The sequence below is a fragment of the Lolium perenne genome, chromosome 4 (assembly GCF_019359855.2).
Source record: "Lolium perenne isolate Kyuss_39 chromosome 4, Kyuss_2.0, whole genome shotgun sequence".
NCBI lineage: Eukaryota > Viridiplantae > Streptophyta > Magnoliopsida > Poales > Poaceae > Lolium > Lolium perenne.
The window spans coordinates 384,077,972-384,100,665 of record NC_067247.2 but is presented as its reverse complement, the minus strand read 5'-3'; the positions used below and the strand labels follow the sequence as shown (position 1 = coordinate 384,100,665).

The 22,694-nt window shown below is 43.7% G+C and overlaps 1 protein-coding gene across 1 annotated transcript; it reads left to right on the top strand.

Annotated features, from left to right (window-relative positions):
• The first annotated feature begins 6,073 nt into the window (after positions 1–6,073).
• Positions 6,074–6,532, top strand: LOC127348118 (uncharacterized mitochondrial protein AtMg00310-like). The gene has a single exon (XM_051374213.1). The coding sequence runs from the start codon at positions 6,074–6,076 to the stop codon at positions 6,530–6,532; it is 459 nt and encodes a 152-aa protein (XP_051230173.1).
• Positions 6,533–22,694: the final 16,162 nt, after the last annotated feature.

Below are 22,694 nucleotides of genomic sequence, written 5' to 3'. Positions count from 1 at the left end.
AGTGAATTGTCTCCCCCCATATTAACCTCGCTCAAATCCAGACTATCAATGACAGCGTTGAATAAGAATGGCCAATGGGTGTCAAATCTGCCTCTACTTTTCTCATGTGGATATCTGAGCAAGTTAAAATCCCCGCCTATGATGATAGGGTGCGGATTATCCTTCGCTAGATTAACCAATTCCCGGAGAAAAGCAGGCTTATGAACATCTTGGGCAGCTCCATAGACAGACACCAAACTCCATATGAAGTTATCGGATTTATTCCAGATGTGAAGCTTAATATGAAAGTCACCTCCGGAATTATGCAAAATTTCCATAGTCGAAGTTCGGATCCCAACTAGTAAGCCACCAGAACGTCCCCGAGGCGGGCGGGAAACCCAAGCAAAGTCTTCCCCGCCTGAAAGGCGGTTTAGGAAACTTGTTGAGTAATTCCGTTTGCCCATCTCGGGAATAGAAATAAAATCTAAAACATGTTCCCGAATGTTTTCCGCGATGTGTAAGTGTTTAGCCAAGTCTCTCAGACCTCTGCTATTCTTAAACATGCCATTCATTTGGAAACAATTGGAGATTTAGGAATCTTAGCCTTCTTATTAGGCCATGCTTTGCGTTTAATGGAGGAAAGTCTTGATTTACGCTCAGTCGCTTGCAATTCAATACCCATCCAACCCTTTCTTGTTTTGCTTATTAGCGCCTGCTTCGAACAAGGATCCCTTGCTCCGAATAAAGATCTCTCCTTGAGCTTCCTATAAACCTTTCTTCGAGCTTCCCATATCTGTGTTTCCTCCCGAATCAGATACCAATCCAAATATCGAGCTTATAATCAGTATTTTCTTCGGAATCAGATATTGAGCTTTCCATGTCCTCCGAATCGAATACCGAGTTTGCAGTAAGAGCGTTTCCTTCTGAGTCAGCTAGCAAGCTCCTTTCTGAGCCGACTAGCAAGCCTATAATAAGTATTTCCTTCCGAATCAAACGAATTGCAAGACCTCGGTACCGATGCTTGATACTTTCTCTATGGTGTCCTTGCTCATCCTATCCCTGCTTCTACGCCTACTCATTTATTGATAACAGAGGGGATTAACACCCCAGGCACATTGAATGGAAAAGAGTCTAGAGCGGTATCATCTAGACCAACCCCCGATACCTCTCCAACTAGATGTGAAAGAAGATGGCCGTCTGAGACGGCGTACGCTTCCTCATCATCCTCATCAGAAAAAGAGGTATCCGACTTACCCGAGAGCGTAGGAGCAAACTTGGGTCTATCAAACTCCATACTCCTCAGGGCATTAGCCAAAACAGAAATAGAACTAATAGAAGTACTCAACGAAAGCCCCACATTATGCAACTTAGAAGCCATAAGCGGTGTTGGGAACGATAAAAAGATTTTGAACTATTAACGGTACCTGAAAAGTCAAGGTTTGCCTCCGCCTTACGACACATGGCCTTTGCCATGGTGTCCTCATCCGTCGCAGCCGCCCCATCGATGCCAACCCCATGCCAATTGCTACGGCGAATGGAGGTGGCCGCCTTGACGCCTGTAGGCCGCGTCGTGGTGGAAGCCCTAGGGGTAGCAGTCGTGGTAGACCCCCCTAGCAGGCTCCACCGAAGGAAGCCCTGCACCGCCGCTAGCCTGGGGAGGCAACGTCGTCCCGTCAGCCGCGCCCAAGGCCGACACAGGCGGCGTCGACTGGGTAGCTAGGTCCACCGTCGGCGCAGGCGGCATCTCCTCCACCTCAGCAGCAGTAGTAGAGGAAGCGGCCGGCCGGGCCAAGGGGCACCCGTCACCCGCAACTGAAGCTCGAGGGGGCAAAGTCGAGGAAGAACCCCCACGAGCGACCGAAGAGGGGGTAAGCGGCGCCTCAGATCCCACCCGCTAGGTGATGGTGGCGACGTGCGAGGGGGTAGGGGTGAAGAAGATCCCCCTCGCTGCCCCGCCTCTCCCGCACCCTCCCCAAGGGCGGGCGCCGAGGCACGAACTCTGTCGAGCGCTCCCACACATGCAGCCTCGGAAGCCGCAGCTCGTCTTGCCGCCGCAGGTGTGGTACGGGCGAGAGTGCATACACGTCCTCTAGCTGGCCTGCCCAAGCGAAGCCGGTCCCCAGCAAGACCGGAAGACAAAAGAGAAACAGAGGAAACCGCATCGAGAGCCAAACGAAGAGCATCCGCCGACACACGAGGGGAAGCCACACCAGAAGGCGGAGCCTCCAAAGATGGACTGATAGCACGTAGCCTCTTGACAGCTTCAATCGCAAACGGCGTCTGCGGGTTTGGATTAAAAGGTGTGACGGCATACACAGGGGCCATGGCCTGAGTACCCCTAGGCGCCGAAGAGGAAGGTCCTCCCTGCTGTACCTGAGAAGTCCCAGAAACTGAAGGCCCCAATCGCGGCTTGGACGTATCCATAGCATCATCCCCACCATCAGGAGCATCCTCACCTCCCTCATCAGAATCATCCTTTTTCTGGGATATAATCTGCCGGCTCTCTGCGAAAACGGAATTCAAAAGCCTTGAACTTGACCACAGCATCAGCCTTTGCTATCGGGCGAGCCTCATCAGAAGGGTCTCCTAGAACCCCAGCCTGAAGCATGGCCACCTGAATACGCACCACCACCCTGCTTCTCAGACTCACAAGATCCACATCCACAGTTTTGCCAACAAGAGATCCAACAGCCCACAAACCCAAAAAATGTCGCAGCGTATGAGGCACCCTGTCCACATGTAACCACACCTTCTCAAGTTCAGCCTTGTGAGGAACCTCCGCAGACCGCCAAGCTGAAATGCATATAGTGGAGCTGAAAGAAGGCACCCCCATCTGAATACCATCCAGCCTGTCAAGGTCCTCGAAGGAAGGAACCGAAACCAAAAACTGCATATCAACATATGTCGACCCGCCGCACGGCGGACACATAAATCGTTGATTTTAGCAGTTAACTTTTTACTAAGATCCTCTACGTTGTTGTGCAACGATGGCCACCTAACCCTACTTATGTTGTTTTTCACCACCCAAACTAATTAAAACTGATCAATTGCAAAAGACACGGCAAGAACTCATTCCCAATTAGTGGTGTATACAAAACATTTTTACAAATTCTTAGCAGTTAACTTTTTAGACATAGATCAACCTCAATACAACTAGCGCAACTGATGCCGCCTTGCAGGTACGATGTATTTCATCGCCCCCTTTCCATGGCCGTCCACTCTCTTATAGGAACCAACGGGAGCAACTGTCGTTTCACCATCAAGTTTTGCCACAAAAACTGGATCGTCAAGGCACTGAAGAGAGTAACATATAACACTTAACATTAGTAACAAAGTAATAAAGAGTAATAATAACGTATCACTTTAATAATATTCTACCTGGTGTATGTGTCTTATACTAGTCTCCTCAGCTGCAAGCATAGCCTCCTCATCATCGTATGTGCGTAAATCACCCAACATTTCCGGTGGTAGAAAATTAAAACCACAACACCGTGGGTATGGCTTAGTGTGGCCACGTTTGTACTTATGAGCATCATTGGGGTGCCTCAAATCAACACTTCCATTATTCTCACAATCGTAGCATCGACCTTATTAAAAGAACACATGGGAGATTTGTCATTTAACAACCAAATAACAAACCAGGAAAACAACGACAGTCACTGCATATAGAATAATCATTTTATAGTTCTACCAAACTATATAAAGCATAAAAAGAATCAGAAATGAGAGCATATTTCAATCAGTTCATTCAACGACACACAACCTCCATCAATATCTGGTATGCCTTCAATTTGAGAATGTCCTCAAGTTGCAAGAGTACGGATTGTTAGTTCGTTTCTGTTCCTTCAGTGTTTGTATTTCTGCGGCGTGAGTCCAAACATATATAATTCTTACAACTTCTATACTTGACAATTGCTCAATTTCAGATGAGGTGCGGTTCTTGTCAGAACTTGGCACTGTCGTGTCTTGTGGTGAATTCCAGTGTCTGGATTATCTATCTTTGATTTGTTCACTTTTGCCCTATTATTGTAAGGTCAAATAATCATCGTTTTTGTATTCGATTTACGGGACTTGTATTGCATGGCCATTGCTAGCTTAAATATTATAACTGTATAGTTCAAGGATAATGAAGCAGGGAAAATATGGCACAAGGGGCAACCAGATAACTGGACCCTTAACTGTATGAACATTACTTAATCTGAGGTGAAGGAATACCTTTGTCATTAGATTTAACCATATATAAACAGTCTAGCACATATTCTTCATTTTCTCCGTCCATGCAATTGACTTCAGCAAAGAATAGATTGTCGTCGCCAAAACCATTAGCTCCGTTGGGTTTTATTGAAAAATTGATGTGATAGAACACATTGCGACGTCTGGTCTTCTCGTAAATTTCTCCGTAGGTCACGACATCTTCAAGTTTATATGCAAGATCCTAAATAGGAGGCATGGTTCGTATCAGTAATTGGTACAAAAATGTAAGACAACCAAGACAGCCTTGGTAACAGGACAGAGAGTGAGGGAGAGCAGGATGGTGAGAGAGCAAACCCCCAAAAGATTGTGATCCTCATTGTATTTGTCGAGTAACGAATGAACCAGCAGTATGATATTGCGGCGGTTTGGACAGAATTTGGAGGAGCTCCTCCTTGTGCCATCAGGCCAGTACAGAGTATTTCTTATGCAAATCTCGGACCGCGAAAGCCCATCTGTGCACCTAGTGCAGGTTCGAGCATTTTATGTGTTAGCAGATTGTACTTTCGGAAATGTGGACCAACAATAACAAAAGCTGGACTGTTATAACATGCCAATAACAAGAGTATGTTCTGGATGCATTTAGCCAACTTAGGTATTTCACGAAAAAAGATGCAATTGAACTTCTACTGTGATGGAAAATAGCTAGGACAAAGTTGAGAAAGTTTACATCATTGGACTCCGCAGTTCATCAAGATGGTGATCAATAGCATCCTCGGCTTCCTTTACAGTCCGAAACGGACCGCCCAGGTGAGGATACGTGTGCAAAAGCCCCCCACGGTCAGTTCGGATGAAAAACCGTCGTTGCCATAAAGGAAACGCGCGTGTGAAAATAGGCGGAGGCGAGTGAACACTTGGCGTTTGTGAGACTTCCTCAATGGTGTCACTAGTTACTGCCTCCGCCTCCGCCTCCGTGGAGGAAGAGGAGGTGTCCGTGATGGACGACTTCCTCCCCAATGTGAGATCCTGTTGTGGCCAGATTTCTTGCTCTGGCATTTGGGCTTGATCAGCATAGTAGTCACACCTGAAGTGGAACATGATCAGACGACTGGTAAGTACGGAGTAGACAACAATTTTTTAGACGAAACAATTTGATCCATGGAGGGACATACTGTCGCAGCCTTTGGCACCGAGAAGCCCAGATTCGGTCCAGGACTTGGCATACTTTAGCGCTCGGAAAAGACACACCCTTGGGACTTCTGAAGCGGAACAAAAGCAAAGCCCCGTGAGGGTATAATCGAAGATAGTAGAGCACAAACAATTATTTTCGCCACAACGTCTACCGGTAACGAGCTAGAAATCCAATGGAGAAGAGAGAGATATACGACGGTGGAGGAGGCGGCGGCCGATCGCCGGGGAGTCGTCTGGCGGTGGAAGAGCACCGGTGCATAGAGTTTGTCGGGGCGGGCCGTCGTACGAGGGTATGGAGATTTCCTTTGGAGGGGAAGAAACGTCCACGATGGGGTTTTGGGGATTCTGTGGATCTCTCGGTCGACTAGACGAAAGAAATAGTGTTGTCCACACGGTGTTGGCGGTGGGCTGATACCTATGTTTCCATAAACCCACTCGGACTAAACGCGCAGGAGGGAACTTCAACGTACCAATCGACGTACTATACTGGGCTTGGTCGAGATGGGTTGGGCCTCCTGGACGTGGATTACTGGCCCTACTCAGCAAGCAGCAACAACCATGAGTTATGCTATATAATTCGGTCAACGGAGCGTTTAAATATCTGAAAGATCGAGTTTGGAAGAAAGTCCAAGGATGGCTAGAGCTGCTGCTATCTGCAGCGGGGAAAGAAGTGCTTATCAAAGCGGTCGCGCAAGCGATCCCAACGTTCTCGATGTCCTGCTTTCGGCTGCCAAAAGGTTTGTGTGAGCATTTGAATAGTCTGCTGCGCAACTTCTGGTGGGGTAGTAAGGAGGGAAAGAGGAAGACATGCTGGGTTGCATGGGATGATATGACAATGCCCAAGTATATGGGGGGTCTGGGTTTCCGCGACTTTGAACTCTTCAACTTGGCATTATTAGCGCGACAGGCGTGGAGAATTCTGCAGCAACCGACGGCGCTGAGTGCTCGGATACTCAAGGCTGTCTATTTCCCTAACAGTGACTTCCTGGATGCACAGCTTGGCGATTCCCCATCCCGCATCTGGCGAGCTATCCAGGATGGGAAAGATGTCCTCAAGCAAGGACTGATAAGGAGAATCGGTAATGGTGAAGATACAATGATTTGGAACACCAACTGGATTCCACGAAACGGTTTGCAGAGGAGGAACCGCCGCAGTTGGTTTCCGAGTTAATTGATGAGCAAGTTGGTACATGGAACCTGACAACATTACAGAAGTTCTTTCTTCCAATGGACGTGGAGTTGATCTCAAACATTCCCCCGAGTACTCGGCGACAGGAGGACTTCTGGGCTTGGCATTATGATAAGAGAGGTGTGTTCTCGGTTCGGTCGGCTTATCGTATGCTGGTTGACACTCGAACCCGTAGAACTGCTTGGTTGGAAGAAAATGCAGGTTTGTCTAACATACAGGGAGAGGAAAGAAGTTGGACAGCTCTTTGGAATATAAAGATACCATCTAAACTTAAGGTCTTTCTTTGGAGGCTCGCAAGAGACTCTCTCCCTACTGCTGATTTGTTACATCATAGACACATGGCACAACAGAGCTCCTGTGCGATATGTGGCGAGGAAGACTCATGGAGGCATTCTCTAGTGAACTGTAATATGGCAATGTGTGTTTGGGCTCTAGCTCCACTAGATATTATCGACCTGGTTGGGAATATCCGAGAACGACATGCCAGAGGCTGGCTCGCGGCTGTTTTTGAAGCATTACCGCATGAGGAGAGGACCAGAGTTGTGGTAACCCTTTGGGCAATTTGGCATGCAAAGCGGAAAGCAGTATATGAAGGGATGTTTCAGAGTCCTTTGTTGACCAATGCATTCGTTGAAAGGTTTCTGAATGACCTGAACCTATTGGCTGCTTCACCGGCCAAAGAGACAAAACAAACGATCCACTGCCCTAAGTGGATTCCGCCGCCTGCAGGTATGGTGAAGGTGAACGTAGATGCTGCACTATCGAAGAACTCCTCGATGGGGTCGATCGCGGATGTTGTTCGGAGGGGAGACAGAACCTTCATGGGAGCCTCATCTGTTGTCCTGGCGGGAATTACAGAACCTGAGACTCTAGAAGCGCTTGCATGCAGGGAGGGAACGGCGGTGGCGGCAGACCTCCTACTGCAACGATTTAGACTGGCAAGCGACTGCGCCAACGTGGTGAGATGCCTGAGAGAAGAAGGCATGGGACGCTACGGCCATATTGTTCAAGAAATAAAAGCAAGAGCTGTTAAATTCCAACAGGTTGACTTCGTTCACGAGAGTAGAAGAGCAAATGTAGATGCTCATGGACTAGCGAGAAGTTCTCTTTCTCTCCCCACTAGTAGAAAAAGAGGCTTCCATCCGCCCCCATTAGTCCCCAAAATATAGGAACCGCGACTAAAGGGGTCTTTAGTCGCGGTTCAGGAGGCGACCCACGACTAAAGACCTGGGCCCAGCGCGCTCGGTGGCCAGCTAGTGGACGGGAGGAGCTTTAGTCGCGGTTGGCCAGGCCAACCGCGACTAAAGGTTCTCAGGCCTGACCCGAAGGCCTTTAGTCACGGTTGGCTAGGCCAATGATACGCGTACAACACGCGACCGTTGGGAACCGCAAGAGGAAGGTGTGATGCGTACAGCGGCAAGTTTTCCCTCAGTATGAAACCAAGGTTTAATCGAACCAGTAGGAGTCAAGAAGCACGTTGAAGGTTGATGGCGGCGAGATGTAGTGCGGCGCAACACCAGGGATTCCGGCGCCAACGTGGAACCTGCACAACACAAACCAAGTACTTTGCCCCAACGAAACAGTGAAGTTGTCAATCTCACCGGCTTGCTGTAACAAAGGATTAGATGTATAGTGTGGATGATGATTGTTTGCAGAGAACAGTAGAACAGTTGCAGTAGATTGTATTTCAGATGTAGAGAATGGACCGGGGTCCACAGTTCACTAGTGGTGTCTCTCCCATAAGATAAATATCATGTTGGGTGAACAAATTACAGTTGGGCAATTGACAAATAGAGAGGGCATGACCATGCACATACATATTATGATGAGTATAGTGAGATTTAATTGGGCATTACGACAAAGTACATAGACCGCTATCTAGCATGCATCTATGCCTAAAAAGTCCACCTTCAGGTTATCATCCGAACCCCTTCCAGTATTAAGTTGAAAACAACAGACAATTGCATTAAGTATGGTGCGTAATGTAATCAATAACTACATCCTCGGACATAGCATCAATGTTTTATCCCTAGTGGCAACAGCACATCCATAATCTTAGAGGTTTCTCTCACTCCCCCAGATTCACGGAGACATGAACCCACTATCGAGCATAAATACTCCCTCTTGGAGTTACTAGCATCAACTTGGCCAGAGCCTCTACTAATAACGGAGAGCATGCAAGATCATAAACAACACATAGGTATAAATTGATAATCAACATAACATAGTATTCTCTATTCATCGGATCCCAACAAACACAACATATAGCATTACAGATAGATGATCTTGATCATGTTAGGCAGCTCACAAGATCCGACAATGAAGCATAATGAGGAGAAGACAACCATCTAGCTACTGCTATGGACCCATAGTCCAGGGGTAGACTACTCACTCATCACTCCGGAGGCGACCATGGCGGTGTAGAGTCCTCCGGGAGATGAATCCCCTCTCCGGCAGGGTGCCGGAGGCGATCTCCTGAATCCCCCGAGATGGGATTGGCGGCGACGGCGTCTCTGGAAGGTTTTCCGTATCGTGGCTCTCGATACTGGGGGTTTCGCGACGAAGGCTATTTGTAGGCGGAAGGGCAGGTCAGGGGGCCACACGAGGGGCCCAGGAGACAGGTCGGCGCGGCCAAGGGCTGGGCCGCGCCGCCCTATCATCTGGCCGCCTCGTGGCCCCACTTCGTTGACTCTTCGGTCTTCTGGAAGCTTCTTGTGAAAATAGGCCCCTGGGCGTTGATTTCGTCCAATTCCGAGAATATTTCCTTACTAGGATTTCTGAAACCAAAAACAGCAGAAAACAGCAACTGGCTCTTCGGAATCTCGTTAATAGGTTAGTTCCAGAAAATGCATAAATATGACATAAAGTATGCATAAAACATGTAGATATCATCAATAATGTGGCATGGAACATAAGAAATTATCGATACGTCGGAGACGTATCAGCATCCCCAAGCTTAGTTTCTGCTCATTCCGAGCGGGGTAAACGATAACAAAGATAATTTCTGGAGTGACATGCCATCATAACCTTGATCATACTATTGTAAGCATATGTAATGAATGCAGCGATCCAAACAATGTAAATGACATGAGTAAACAAATGAATCATATAGCAAAGACTTTTCATGAATAGTACTTCAAGACAAACATCAATAAGTCTTGCATAAGAGTTAACTCATAAAGCAATAATTCAAAGTAAAGGTATTGAAGCAACACAAAGGAAGATTAAGTTTCAGCGGTTGCTTTCAACTTGTAACATGTGTATCTCATGGATAGTTGTCAATGTAAAGTAATATAACAAGTGCAATATACAAGTATGTAGGAATCAATGCACAGTTCACACAAGTGTTTGCTTCTTGAGGTGGAGAGAGATAGGTGAACTGACTCAACAATAAAAGTAAAAGAAAGGTCCTTCAAAGAGGAAAGCATCGATTGCTATATTTGTGCTAGAGCTTTGATTTTGAAAACAAGAAACAATTTTGTCAACGGTAGTAATAAAGCATATGTGTTATGTAAGTTATATCTTACAAGTTGCAAGCCTCATGCATAGTATACTAATAGTGCCCGCACCTTGTCCTAATTAGCTCGGATTACCTGGATTATCATCGCAATGCACATGTTTAAACCAAGTGTCACAAAGGGGTACCTCTATGCCGCCTGTACAAAGGTCTAAGGAGAAAGCTCGCATCGGATTTCTCGCTATTGATTATTCTCAACTTAGACATCCATACAGGGATAACATAGACAACAGATAATGGACTCCTCTTATATGCATAAGCATGTAGCAACAATTAATTTTCTCATATGAGATTGAGGATATATGTCCAAAACTGAAACTTCCACCATGGATCATGGCTTTAGTTAGCGGCCCAATGTTCTTCTCTAACATTATGCAATGCTCTAACCATTTTGGTGGTAAATCTCCCTTACTTCAGACAAGACGAACATGCATAGCAACTCACATGATATTCAACAAAGAGTAGTTGATGGCGTCCCCATGAACATGGTTATCGCACAACAAGCAACTTAATAAGAGATAAAGTGCATAAGTACATATTCAATACCACAATAGTTTTTAGGCTGTTTGTCCTATGAGCTATATATTGCAAAGGTAAAGAATAGAAATTTTAAAGGTAGCACTCAAGCAATTTACTTTGGAATGGCGGAGAAATACCATGTAGTAGGTAGGTATGGTGGACACGAATGGCATAGTGGTTTGCTCAAGGATTTTGGATGCATGAGAAGTATTCCCTCTCGATACAAGGTTTAGGCTAGCAAGGTTTATTTGAAACAAACACAAGGATGAAGCGGTGCAGCAAAACTCACATAAAAGACATATTGTAAACATTATAAGACTCTACACCGTCTTCCTTGTTGTTCAAAATCAATACTAGAAATTATCTAGACCTTAGAGAGACCAATTATGCAAACCAAATTTTAGCAAGCTCTATGTATTTCTACATTAATAGGTGCAAAGTATATGATGCAAGAGCTTAAACATGAGCACAACAATTGCCAAGTATCACATTATCCAAGACATTTTAGCAACTACTACATGTATCATTTTCCAATTCCAACCATATAACAATTTAACGAAGAAGATTCAACCTTCGCCATGAATACTATGAGTAAAACCTAAGGACATACTTGTCCATATGCAACAGCGGAGCGTGTCTCTCTCCCACACATGCTAGGATCCATTTTATTCAAACAAAAACAAAAACAAACCGACGCTCCAAGCAAAGTACATAAGATGTGATGGAATAAAAATATAGTTTCACTAGAGGAACCTGATAATGTTGTCGATGAAGAAGGGGATGCCTTGGGCATCCCCAAGCTTAGACGCTTGAGTCTTCTTGATATATGCAGGGGTGAACCACCGGGGCATCCCCAAGCTTAGAGCTTTCACTCTCCTTGATCATATTGTATCATCTCCCTCTCATGATCCTTGAAAACTTCCTCCACACCGAACTCAAAACAACTCATTAGAGGGTTAGTGCACAATCAAAACTTACATGTTCAGAGGTGACACAATCATTCTTAACACTTCTGGACATTGCACAAAGCTACTGAAAGTCAATGGAATCGAAAAATCCATCAAGCATAGCAAAACAGGCAATGCAAAATAAAAGGCAGAATCTGTCAAAACAGAACAGTTTGTAAAGACGAATTTTATTGAAGCACCAGACTTGCTCAAATGAAAATGCTCAAATTTAATGAAATTTGCGTACATATCTGGGGATCACTCACGTAAATTGGCATAATTTTCTGAGTTACCTACAGAGAATTAGGCCCAGATTCGTGACAGCAAAGAAATCTGTTTCTGCGCAGTAATCCAAATCTAGTATGAACCTTACTATCAACGACTTTACTTGGCACAACAATGCACAAAACTAAGATAAGGAGAGGTTACTACAGTAGTAACAACTTCCAAGACTCAAATATAAAATAAAAGTACTGTAGTAAAAACATGGGTTGTCTCCCATAAGCGCTTTTCTTTAACGCCTTTCAGCTAGGCGCAGAAAGTGTGTATCAAGTATTATCAAGAGACGAAGTGTCAACATCATAATTTGTTCTAATAATAGAATCAAAAGGTAACTTCATTCTCTTTCTAGGGAAGTGTTTCATACCTTTCTTGAGAGGAAACTGATATTTAATATTACCTTCCTTCATATCAATGATAGCACCAACAGTTCGAAGAAAAGGTCTTCCCAATATAATGGGATAAGATGCATTGCATTCAATATCCAAGACAACAAAATCAACGGGGACGAGGTTATTGTTAACGGTAATGCGAACATTATCAACTCTCCCCAAAGGTTTCTTTGTAGAATGATCAGCAAGATTAACATCCAAATAACAATTTTTCAGTGGTGGCAAGTCAAGCATATTATAAATTTTCTTAGGCATAACAGAAATACTTGCACCAAGATCACATAAAGCATTACAATCAAAGTCATTGACCTTCATCTTGATGATGGGCTCCCAACCATCCTCTAGCTTCCTAGGAATAGAAGCTTCGCGTTCTAGTTTCTCTTCTCTAGCTTTTATGAGAGCATTTGTAATATGTTTCGTGAAAGCCAAATTTATAGCACTAGCATTAGGACTCTTAGCAAGTTTTTGTAAGAACTTTATAACTTCAGAGATGTGACAATCATCAAAATTCAAATCATTATAATCTAAAGCAATGGGATCATCATCCCCAATGTTGGAAAAAATTTCAGCAGTTTTATCACAGGCAGTTTCAGCAGTTTTAGCAGTTTCAGGCAGTTTTTCGCGCTTTGCATTTGAAATGGAAACATTGCCAACACCAATTATTTTACCATTAATAGTAGGAGGTGCAGCAACATGTGTAGCATTAGCATTACTAGTGGTGGTAATAGTCCAAACTTTAGCTATATTATCTTCTTTTTCATTTTCTTCTCTTTCCCACCTAGCACGCAATTCGGCCATCAATCTTATATTCTCATTAATTCTAACTTGGATGGCATTTGCTGTAGTAACAATTTTACTATTATGATTTTCATTAGGCATAACTTTCGATTTCAAAAGATCAACATCAGCAGCAAGACTATCGACTTTAGAAGCAAGTATATCAATTTTCCCAAGCTTTTCTTCAACAGATTTGTTAAAAGCAGTTTGTGTACTAATAAATTCCTTAAGCATGGCTTCAAGTCCAGGGGGTGTGTTCCTATTATTGTTGTAAGAATTCCCATAAGAATTACCATAGCCGTTGCCATTATTATAAGGATATGGCCTATAGTTGTTACTAGAATTGTTCCGGTAAGCATTGTTGTTGAAAGTATTATTTTTAATGTAGTTTACATCAACATGTTACAATGAAGCTAACGGAACATTATTAGGATCAACATTAGTCCTATCATTCACAAGCATAGACATAATAGCATCAATCTTATCACTCAAGGAAGAGGTTTCTTCGACAGAATTTACCTTCTTATCTTGTGGAGCTCTTTCCGTGTGCCATTCAGAGTTTGATTATCATATTATCAAGAAGCTTTGTTGCTTCACCAAGAGTGATGGACATAAAGGTACCTCCAGTAGCTGAATCCAATAGGTTCCGCGAAGAAAAATTCAGTCATGCATAAAAGGTTTGGATGATCATCCAAGTAGTCAGTCCATGGGTTGGGCAATTTTTAACCAAAGATTTCATTCTTTCCCATGCTTGTGCAACATGCTCAGTATTCAATTGTTTAAAATTCATTATGCTACTCCTCAAAGATATAATTTTAGCAGGGGGATAATATCTACCAATAAAAGCATCCTAGCATTTAGTCCATGAATCAATACTATTCTTAGGCAGAGATAGCAACCAATTTTTAGCTCTTCCTCTTAATGAGAAAGGGAACAATTTTAATTTTATAATATCACCATCTACATCTTTATACTTTTGCATTTCACAAAGTTCAACTAAATTATTGAGATGGACAGCAGCATCATCAGAACTAACACCAGAAAATTGCTCTCGCATAACAAGATTTAGTAAAGCAGGTTTAATTTCAAAGAATTCTGCTGTAGTAGCAGGTGGAGCAATAGGTGTGCATAAGAAATCATTATTATTTGTGGTTGTGAAGTCACACAACTTAGTATTTTCAGGAGTACCCATTTTAGCAATAGTAAATAAAGCAAACTAGATAAAGTAAATGCAAGTAACTAATTTTTTTTTGTGTTTTTGATATAGCAAACAAGATAGCAAATAAAGTAAAACTAGCAACTAATTTTTTTTGTATTTTGATTTAGTGCAGCAAACAAAGTAGTAAATAAAATAAAGCAAGACAAAAACAAAGTAAAGAGATTGGGATGTGGAGACTCCCCTTGCAGCGTGTCTTGATCTCCCCGGCAACGGCGCTGAAAACAGCTTGTCAAGCAAAGTTGACGTGGGAGTTAGAGCTCCCTGTGATGTAACTTTTCTTCAGGTCCCCGGCAACGGCGCCAGAAAACAGTCTTGATACGCGTACAACACGCGACCGTTGGGAACCCCAAGAGGAAGGTGTGATGCGTACAGCGGCAAGTTTTCCCTCAGTATGAAACCAAGGTTTAATCGAACCAGTAGGAGTCAAGAAGCACGTTGAAGGTTGATGGCGGCGAGATGTAGTGCGGCGCAACACCAGGGATTTCGGCGCCAACGTGGAACCTGCACAACACAAACCAAGTACTTTGCCCCAACGAAACAGTGAGGTTGTCAATCTCACCGGCTTGCTGTAACAAAGGATTAGATGTATAGTGTGGATGATGATTGTTTGCAGAGAACAGTAGAACAGTTGCAGTAGATTGTATTTCAGATGTAGAGAATGGACCGGGGTCCACAGTTCACTAGTGGTGTCTCTCCCATAAGATAAATAGCATGTTGGGTGAACAAATTACAGCTGGGCAATTGATAAATAGAGAGGGCATGACCATGCACATACATATTATGATGAGTATAGTGAGATTTAATTGGGCATTACGACAAAGTACATAGACCGCTATCCAGCATGCATCTATGCCTAAAAAGTCCACCTTCAGGTTATCATCCGAACCCCTTCCAGTATTAAGTTGAAAACAACAGACAATTGCATTAAGTATGGTGCGTAATGTAATCAATAACTACATCCTCGGACATAGCATCAATGTTTTATCCCTAGTGGCAACAGCACATCCATAATCTTAGAGGTTTCTCTCACTCCCCCAGATTCACGGAGACATGAACCCACTATCGAGCATAAATACTCCCTCTTGGAGTTACTAGCATCAACTTGGCCAGAGCCTCTACTAATAACGGAGAGCATGCAAGATCATAAACAACACATCTTATATCTTATATTTACTAATTGGAGGCACCATAGGAGTTACCACGTTAATCCACATCATTATAATAATTAAGACAGTTAGATCTAAAATTAATGGTTATGATTAATTAAGAAAGTTATGATTTATGTAACGAAAAAAGTCACGCTGGCACGTTAGATTTATTTTCTGTCATTTATAGTACGACATAGAGAAATCTAAAATATAGCTGACACGAGCCTAAACATGTTTGTACCATGTACGTCTAATCTGCAAGGCTCAGAACATAAATAGAGGTTGAGTCCAAGATATATACCTCAGGCTCGAGTAGACTTTTTTTCCTTTTTTTCTGCTTGGGCGCTCCACAGTTCCGTGTCAATGTAGCCTACCAACTGTCCACCTCGATCTCTCTATATCTTCTATTTTAAAAGATGCATCCATGCTAAAATTCATGAAGTCTTGAAGCTTCGAAACTATATCACGATCAGTTCCAATTTTGGTTGGTGTCTTGCTGCATGCACCGGCCGGCCGGCCGGCAAGTACGATCCCACGCATACCAGGTAATTTCGAATCTATATTACCATCAGTTCCAATCTTGGTTGGTGTCTTGCTGCATGCACCGGCGGCCGGCCGGCAAGTACGATCCCACGCATACCAGGTAATGGCCATGTCCTTCCACTCTTCCACCTTTGCTTTCACGCATATGAATCTGAATTCACACATCGCCAAAATCGATCTTCAAAACAGAGACATTAACATCTATCAGGTATCAACCGAGCGGGAACAACCAGCACAATCCAAGCGGCCTGCCGGCGGGAGGGGCAACAGCGGCGATCTGCAACTTCTACAATGAGAGATCCCAGGCTGCGTCAATGGAGGTGCAACACGATCCAAGTAGCCAGCGGGAAGGAGCGACAACAACGACGAGCTCCACTGATCCAATATCTGCTTCCGATCGCTCCTACGGCGTGGGGGGATTGCATCTAGACATCATGGTCTTACAATGTATTCTTCTTTTGGTCCGGTCAGGTATCCTTATGATTGACGCAAACATGCAATGGAGGAGCCGATGCACATATAGCAGTTTGAAAGAGAATTCGGTGGTTGTTCTGGTGAATTTCTCTCATACGGCATCTGGACCACTTTGCACCAGTGCTGTACCAAGCATTACAACAAGGAATAGTCCAGTGGCAGGCAACGGTTGGCGGCCGGGACGGAAAGGAAGATTTTCCTTGAGCGATGAGCTCGGCCTGCAAGTCAAGACTCAAGACTTGAAGCGAGTGCCTTACGACGTCAGAAGTAAGGTAATTTCATCATGTAGCTTTGGTATACCTAGATGTTAAAATGTCCGCAATATGCTTTTGTTCTAGGTTATTACTTTTCTGTAGTATGTCTATATGTATTGACCTTACAATAGGAGAGAAAACAGCTATATTTGAGAACTCATTAACTTTATAAATTTCCTTCTCATGCCCCGATGGTAAGGCATTCGTTATTGTTTTGGTCCAAGAATCTGACTGATTGTTACTTTGTTCCAGTTTTGCTAATGTGTAGCAGAATATATCATCTACTTGCTGAAGTTTATCACTCGCGGAGGTACGTCATATTTCTATGATATATACACCGCCGGAAGCCAGATCTGACGTATTTCACACCTGCATCATGCAATAATATCCAAGCGTGGTAGCGTATTGTTAGCCATTTTAAGAACATGGCGCTGTGTATGAGGATGGCGCAATGAAAATCCCGCTTTGGTTGGTTCAATGCAAATGTTGCCTAAGCAGTGTCGCTTGGTTGGTGCCCAGACTGCTGTCAGTCTTGGTAATGGAAGCATGACCTTCAGCCATTCTTTCCTGGAAACGGGTCACGGCAATCACGTTCCTGATGGGCCCAGTAAGTTTTTCTACTTGCGATTCATATCATATTGTTTTTTTAGTGTAGGAATTGAGTTGTAGGCACTTACATAATTCGTGGTTATGTACTGTTCTGATTTGAGTTAGGGGAAGATAATATTACATTGGTCATGCACATACACAGCACACATGACCAAAGGTTTCACATGCAACAGAAATTTGGGGAAGAACAGCTGAGCCGGAGAGTCTGAAGGTGCGGCGCTGTGGCTGCGGGACAGTCGCGTGGCAGGTTCGAGCTGTCCGGTTCAGAAAACCGGGTGGCCTTCTTCTTGATCAAAAAATACGGGTAGAACCATTCGCCTAATCCATAAAAATGTGCATGGACATTCACCGCGTACTGGTCAAGCCTTGACGAATTATCAATTTCTGCCCAAAGCAAGTCGTGCAGATTAGAACCTCCAAATTCTATGCGATGTATAATTATGGGTTACAGTTCAAAACTTAGAATGGGATACATAATCTATTTTTTTACTTTATAAGGATTTTTTTCATTTTCCAAGTTAGCATAGTCCTAAATTTATAATATATTTATTGTAGATTTCAAACATGTATATATTTGCTAAATTTACAATTGCCGACGTGTTTACTGTATAGATACAAACGAATCTAGATAAACATGCAACAAGTATATATAGCCGCAGGGAGTACTCTTTTTGTATTTGGCTACACTGATGAGTATTATATAATGTTGTGTATGCAACAAATTCACAAACAAGTTTCCTTTGGCCTTCTAAAAATTATAAATGAATACTAAGTTATAGATATTGAAAACTCCAAGAACATTAATAAGCATCTAACTTGCATTTCACATGGTTTTCATCATGTTGTTGCATCCTATTCTAAACAAAACTTTCCTTGACAATCTCTGTTTATATGGCAAAGAATGGGTTTTCCTTTTAAGCAAAGTCCTCATCCTTATGACGATGGAGACAAAAAAACACTCATTGTTGTACCTGTATTATGGTTAAAAAGTAGTGATACACTAACATGACTTTCCATGTTTCCGTTACCAAGCATGTTAATCAAGATGCATAATTCCTGCTTTGTGAGAAAAATAATGCATGCTGATTGATATAAAATGCACTCGATACGGAGTGAACGGTAAACATGACTTGACCATGCCTACTATGATAAGTACCTCACACAACTTGCTAATTCATAGTTGCACTCATTATTCCTCCCATATATTAAGTACAATGTCTAATATTTTCAAAGGCACACTTAACACCAGCACGGGCTAGCTTTAGGAACACGTAGATATTAAAGGAAGGGCTGGGCCGCGCCGCCCTATCATCTGGCCGCCTCGTGGCCCCACTTCGTTGACTCTTCGGTCTTCTGGAAGCTTCGTGTGAAAATAGGCCCCTGGGCGTTGATTTCGTCCAATTCCGAGAATATTTCCTTACTAGGATTTCTGAAACCAAAAACAGCAGAAAACAGCAACTGGCTCTTCGGCATCTCGTTAATAGGTTAGTTCCAGAAAATGCATAAATATGACATAAAGTATGCATAAAACATGTAGATATCATCAATAATGTGGCATGGAACATAAGAAATTATCGATACGTCGGAGACGTATCAGCCAACCGGGACTAAAGGCCCATCCCTATAAAAGGCAACTCAGCTCACTTCACTTAGCCATTTGGTGCCACTTCTCTTCACAATCTTCACAAGGGGTAGTGGGTTTGCTTTTGGTTCCTCTTATGCACACAAGGTGTTCGATGAAATGCCCAAGAGCATGAAACAAATATGATATGAAGTGTCCGATCCACACTTGAGCTTTCTCATTTATTTTTCCTCCTCGATCGCGGTTAGCAACTTGAACCTTTCTTGTGTCATTGATAAAATATGCATGTGTGTAGTTCATTGTTTAATTTCTATTATTTGTAGCTAGTTAGTTTAACAAATGCATGATGGTTAATTATATACTTTATATAATAATAATGCAGATGAATCGGCAATGGATGTACGGTAACCGACTCTCCGGCGAGTTCATTACGGGTTTGAAAGATTTCCTCGTAGTGGCTAATGCGAACAAGCAGGGGGGTTTTGTTATCTGTGCATGTGCTGCCTGTAAGAATCAGAAGGGTTACTCTTCCTCAAGAGACGTTCACCTGCACCTGCTTCGGCAGGGTTTCATGCCAAGCTATAATTGTTGGACCAAGCATGGAGAAAGAGGGGTTAGAATGGAAGAAGATGAAGAAGGGGAGGATATCAACGATGACAACTATCCTGATCATTTCGGTGATACTTTCATGGAGGATGCTGAAGGTGGGGAAGGTGAAGGGGAAGGTGAAGAAGAGGCACGTGATGAGCCCGCTGATGATCTTGGTCGGACCATTGCTGATGCACGGAGAGGCTGCGAAACTGAAAAGGAGAGGAAGAATTTGGATCGCATGTTAGAGGATCACAAAAAGTCGCTGTACCCCGGATGCGATAATGGTCTGAAAAGATAGCCTGAGCCCAAGCCAGTATTTTCTGAGAAAGAAAAGAAGTGGGCTAAGTCATTTTTGAGCACACCGTCCCAAGCCGAGAAGAATATGCCTGGCGACTATGGACGTGAACTTCGTAGGCAAGCACTCATATTGAAGGAGAAGAAAGACTTGGCGGAGAAGGAGAAAAAAACCGGGAAACAAGTTGCCTAGCTCGGGGAACAAAATAAACAATCGATCCCCCCTCTCATAGTGAAAGCCGCCGGTCCGGATGCTGAACTAATGGACCCCGCTATCATAGCAGCTGCGGCAGCACAGGGAATGACTGTAACAGGTGCCAGAGAAAAAGCGGCCGAGATCGGTATGACTCTTCGTGCAGTGTTAGGCCTTGAGGAGGCGCCAATGAGTGAGGTAGCAATTACATATGTGCCGAATGGGCCTCTCGTCGAGTCTGCGCAGGAAGAGGATCTACCAGCACAAATGCAAAATCTGCCACGTTGGTACAAGGGTTACATAAGAAATAATGCCGGCAAAGAATATATTTATGCGGAAGTTAGACATGAGCATCACTTCAAACATTACTATGTAACAATTCATATGAGGGAATTGTTCCAGCTGTTCAATCTGCGCGAGCTCGACAAATCTATCATCAGTTACTACGTTCTGTAAGTGATTTATTTCTACCTCATCTCGTTCATTGCCTGCACTATATATATTGTCCTAACTATATTGTTGTGTTCGCTATTATGCAGAATGAAGATTGGGGAATGCCCAAAAAGGAACATCCATGATGTTGGGTTCATTGACCCGCACATCATTAATGGATATGTGTTAGAAAAACACCATCGTGACTTGGAGCTAGACCTGTTTGATTTTCTTACAAAGCAGCAGCTCAAAAGTGAAATTCTATTTCCTTACAATTTTGGGTGAGTGTTTCTGTCTTGAGCACATTCTCTTTTGTTTACTCCATGCATGGTATGTCTAATCGATGAGTTATGCATGACTGTGCATGTATCGTGTCCGCAGGTTCCACTGGATTCTGCTCATAATTGAATTTCACACCTCCAGAGTTCTCATCATGGACTCTCTGAATATGGATCCAAAGCTTTGGGTCAACATGAGAATTATGATGCAAAAGTAATTATTTTCAATCATTTGCGCTCTATATCGATCGGCCTCTTTCGTTCATTTCCTAATATCAAGTAACTAATAACTCCCTTGTTCATTTAATTATCTTTGCCCTGTAGGGTTTGGAGACGGTTCACAGATGAAACGGTCGGTGAATTCAAAAAAGAGATAGAATTTAGAAGGGTGCTGTCTGGGGATATTCAGCCACCGGGGACCAATCTATGTGGATACTATGTTTGTGAGTTCATCCGGAGATACACCTCTGAGCGGAAGCCGTCGGAGAACAACGTCAAGAGGAATAACTCGCGGAAGACGCTTAGTTCAGAAGCCCGCTTCCGACCAATTCAAGAGGAACTAGCGGGATTTTTGATGAGGGAAGTCCTCCATCCTAAAGGAGAACACTATTACGAGGACATAGAACTTATGATGCCGTAAATTATGTATGGAAACTTGTTCGAAATTGTATGTGGTCATCCGAGATTGAATATATATTGTATATTCCTCTTGAATTCTTCTTGGTTCTAATTTCAAACTTGTTTGAGATTGTACATTCATATGCATGTATATAGTAGCGTAGAATATGTGAAACTCCTTCAAAATTAAAATAGAACACAAAATAAAATATAAAAGAAATAAAACAATACAAATTAAAAAGAAACCAGATTTAGGAGGGGGGGCTAAAACCCTAAACCTGCGGAGGCCTTTAGTCGCGGTTGGCCAGACGAACCGCGACTAAAGGTCCTCCGCCCCGACGGTTGCCTGGCGCCCACGTGGACGGGCCTTTAATCGCGGTTCGTAAGCAACCGCGACTAAAGGGGGGCTTTAGTCGCGCTTAATTGGTCCCGGTTGCGCAACCGCGACTAATGGCAGTTACGAACCGGGATTAAAGCCCCTTTTTCTACCAGTGCCCGCTAGGACGTCATGTTTGGTTTTTAGCTCCATCTGATGGTGTTTGTATGATGCAACTTCCTATTGAATAAAAGGTGTAGGGGTGTGTTCTCAAAAAAAAAAAATGAGTTATGATATAAAAAAGAAAGCAACAACCATGAGAAAGCGTCTTCTAAAAAAAACCAAGAGAAAGAGTGGAATAAAATGAACTGAAGTTTGAAACATTCTCTTCGTTGTCTCTCGTTCCTTTATTGCTTAGGTCAGTTGTTACCGTAAGCTCCTCTATCGGGGAGAAAGATGACATACATTTGTTGAGATACACATGTGACACGTGGCAACAAGGTGTGAGACACCATCGACGTGGAAATTGAAAATCTCAGGGATTTCCTTTTGGCGGATGACTTGCGAGGTTCTCCTCTTGACTTACACAGTGGATGCAAGTCCAGAATTAGAATATATTGTGCTGCGTGCAAGTACTATGGGCGTGTTTGATTGCTCGAAACATCGTTTCTTGTTTTCAGTGGACCAAAAATCGGTCGATTGGTTGGCTGTGTCGCATGAAAAAACTGCATTGCACGAACTTTAAAGTGGCTCAAAAGTTAGCTTACGAGGAATGCTTGATTCGGCCGTTTTCCAAGGGACATGTGCTGACAAACGCAAATCGGTCGGATTCGTGCGCGGGGGAATACGGTGGAAAAAAGCGGGAGCTCCCCGTTTAGACGCGCAAAGTAGCCTCACCGCCCGCCATAGTCGGTCACCCTCAGCGAAAACGAGATTCCCTTTAGCGAAGAAGGCGACGATGGTGGCGGCGGTGATCTAGATCTGCGACGTCGGCTGCGAGCTAGATCTGCGACGGGGATCTCTGGGACCGTCTCCCGCAACCTCTCTGACGCGCTGTCCAGCTGGTTTGGGAGTTCCAGAGCGGCGACCCGTCCCTGCCACCATCCCCTTCGTCTCCGACTCTGGCAAGATACGATCGCCTTCAAAAAAGACTTTAAGTTCG

Coding starts and splice junctions, on each gene's coding strand:
- LOC127348118 (XM_051374213.1), top strand. CDS start 6,074: ATGTCCTGCTTTCGGCTGCCAAAAGGTTTGTGTGAGCATTTGAATAGT.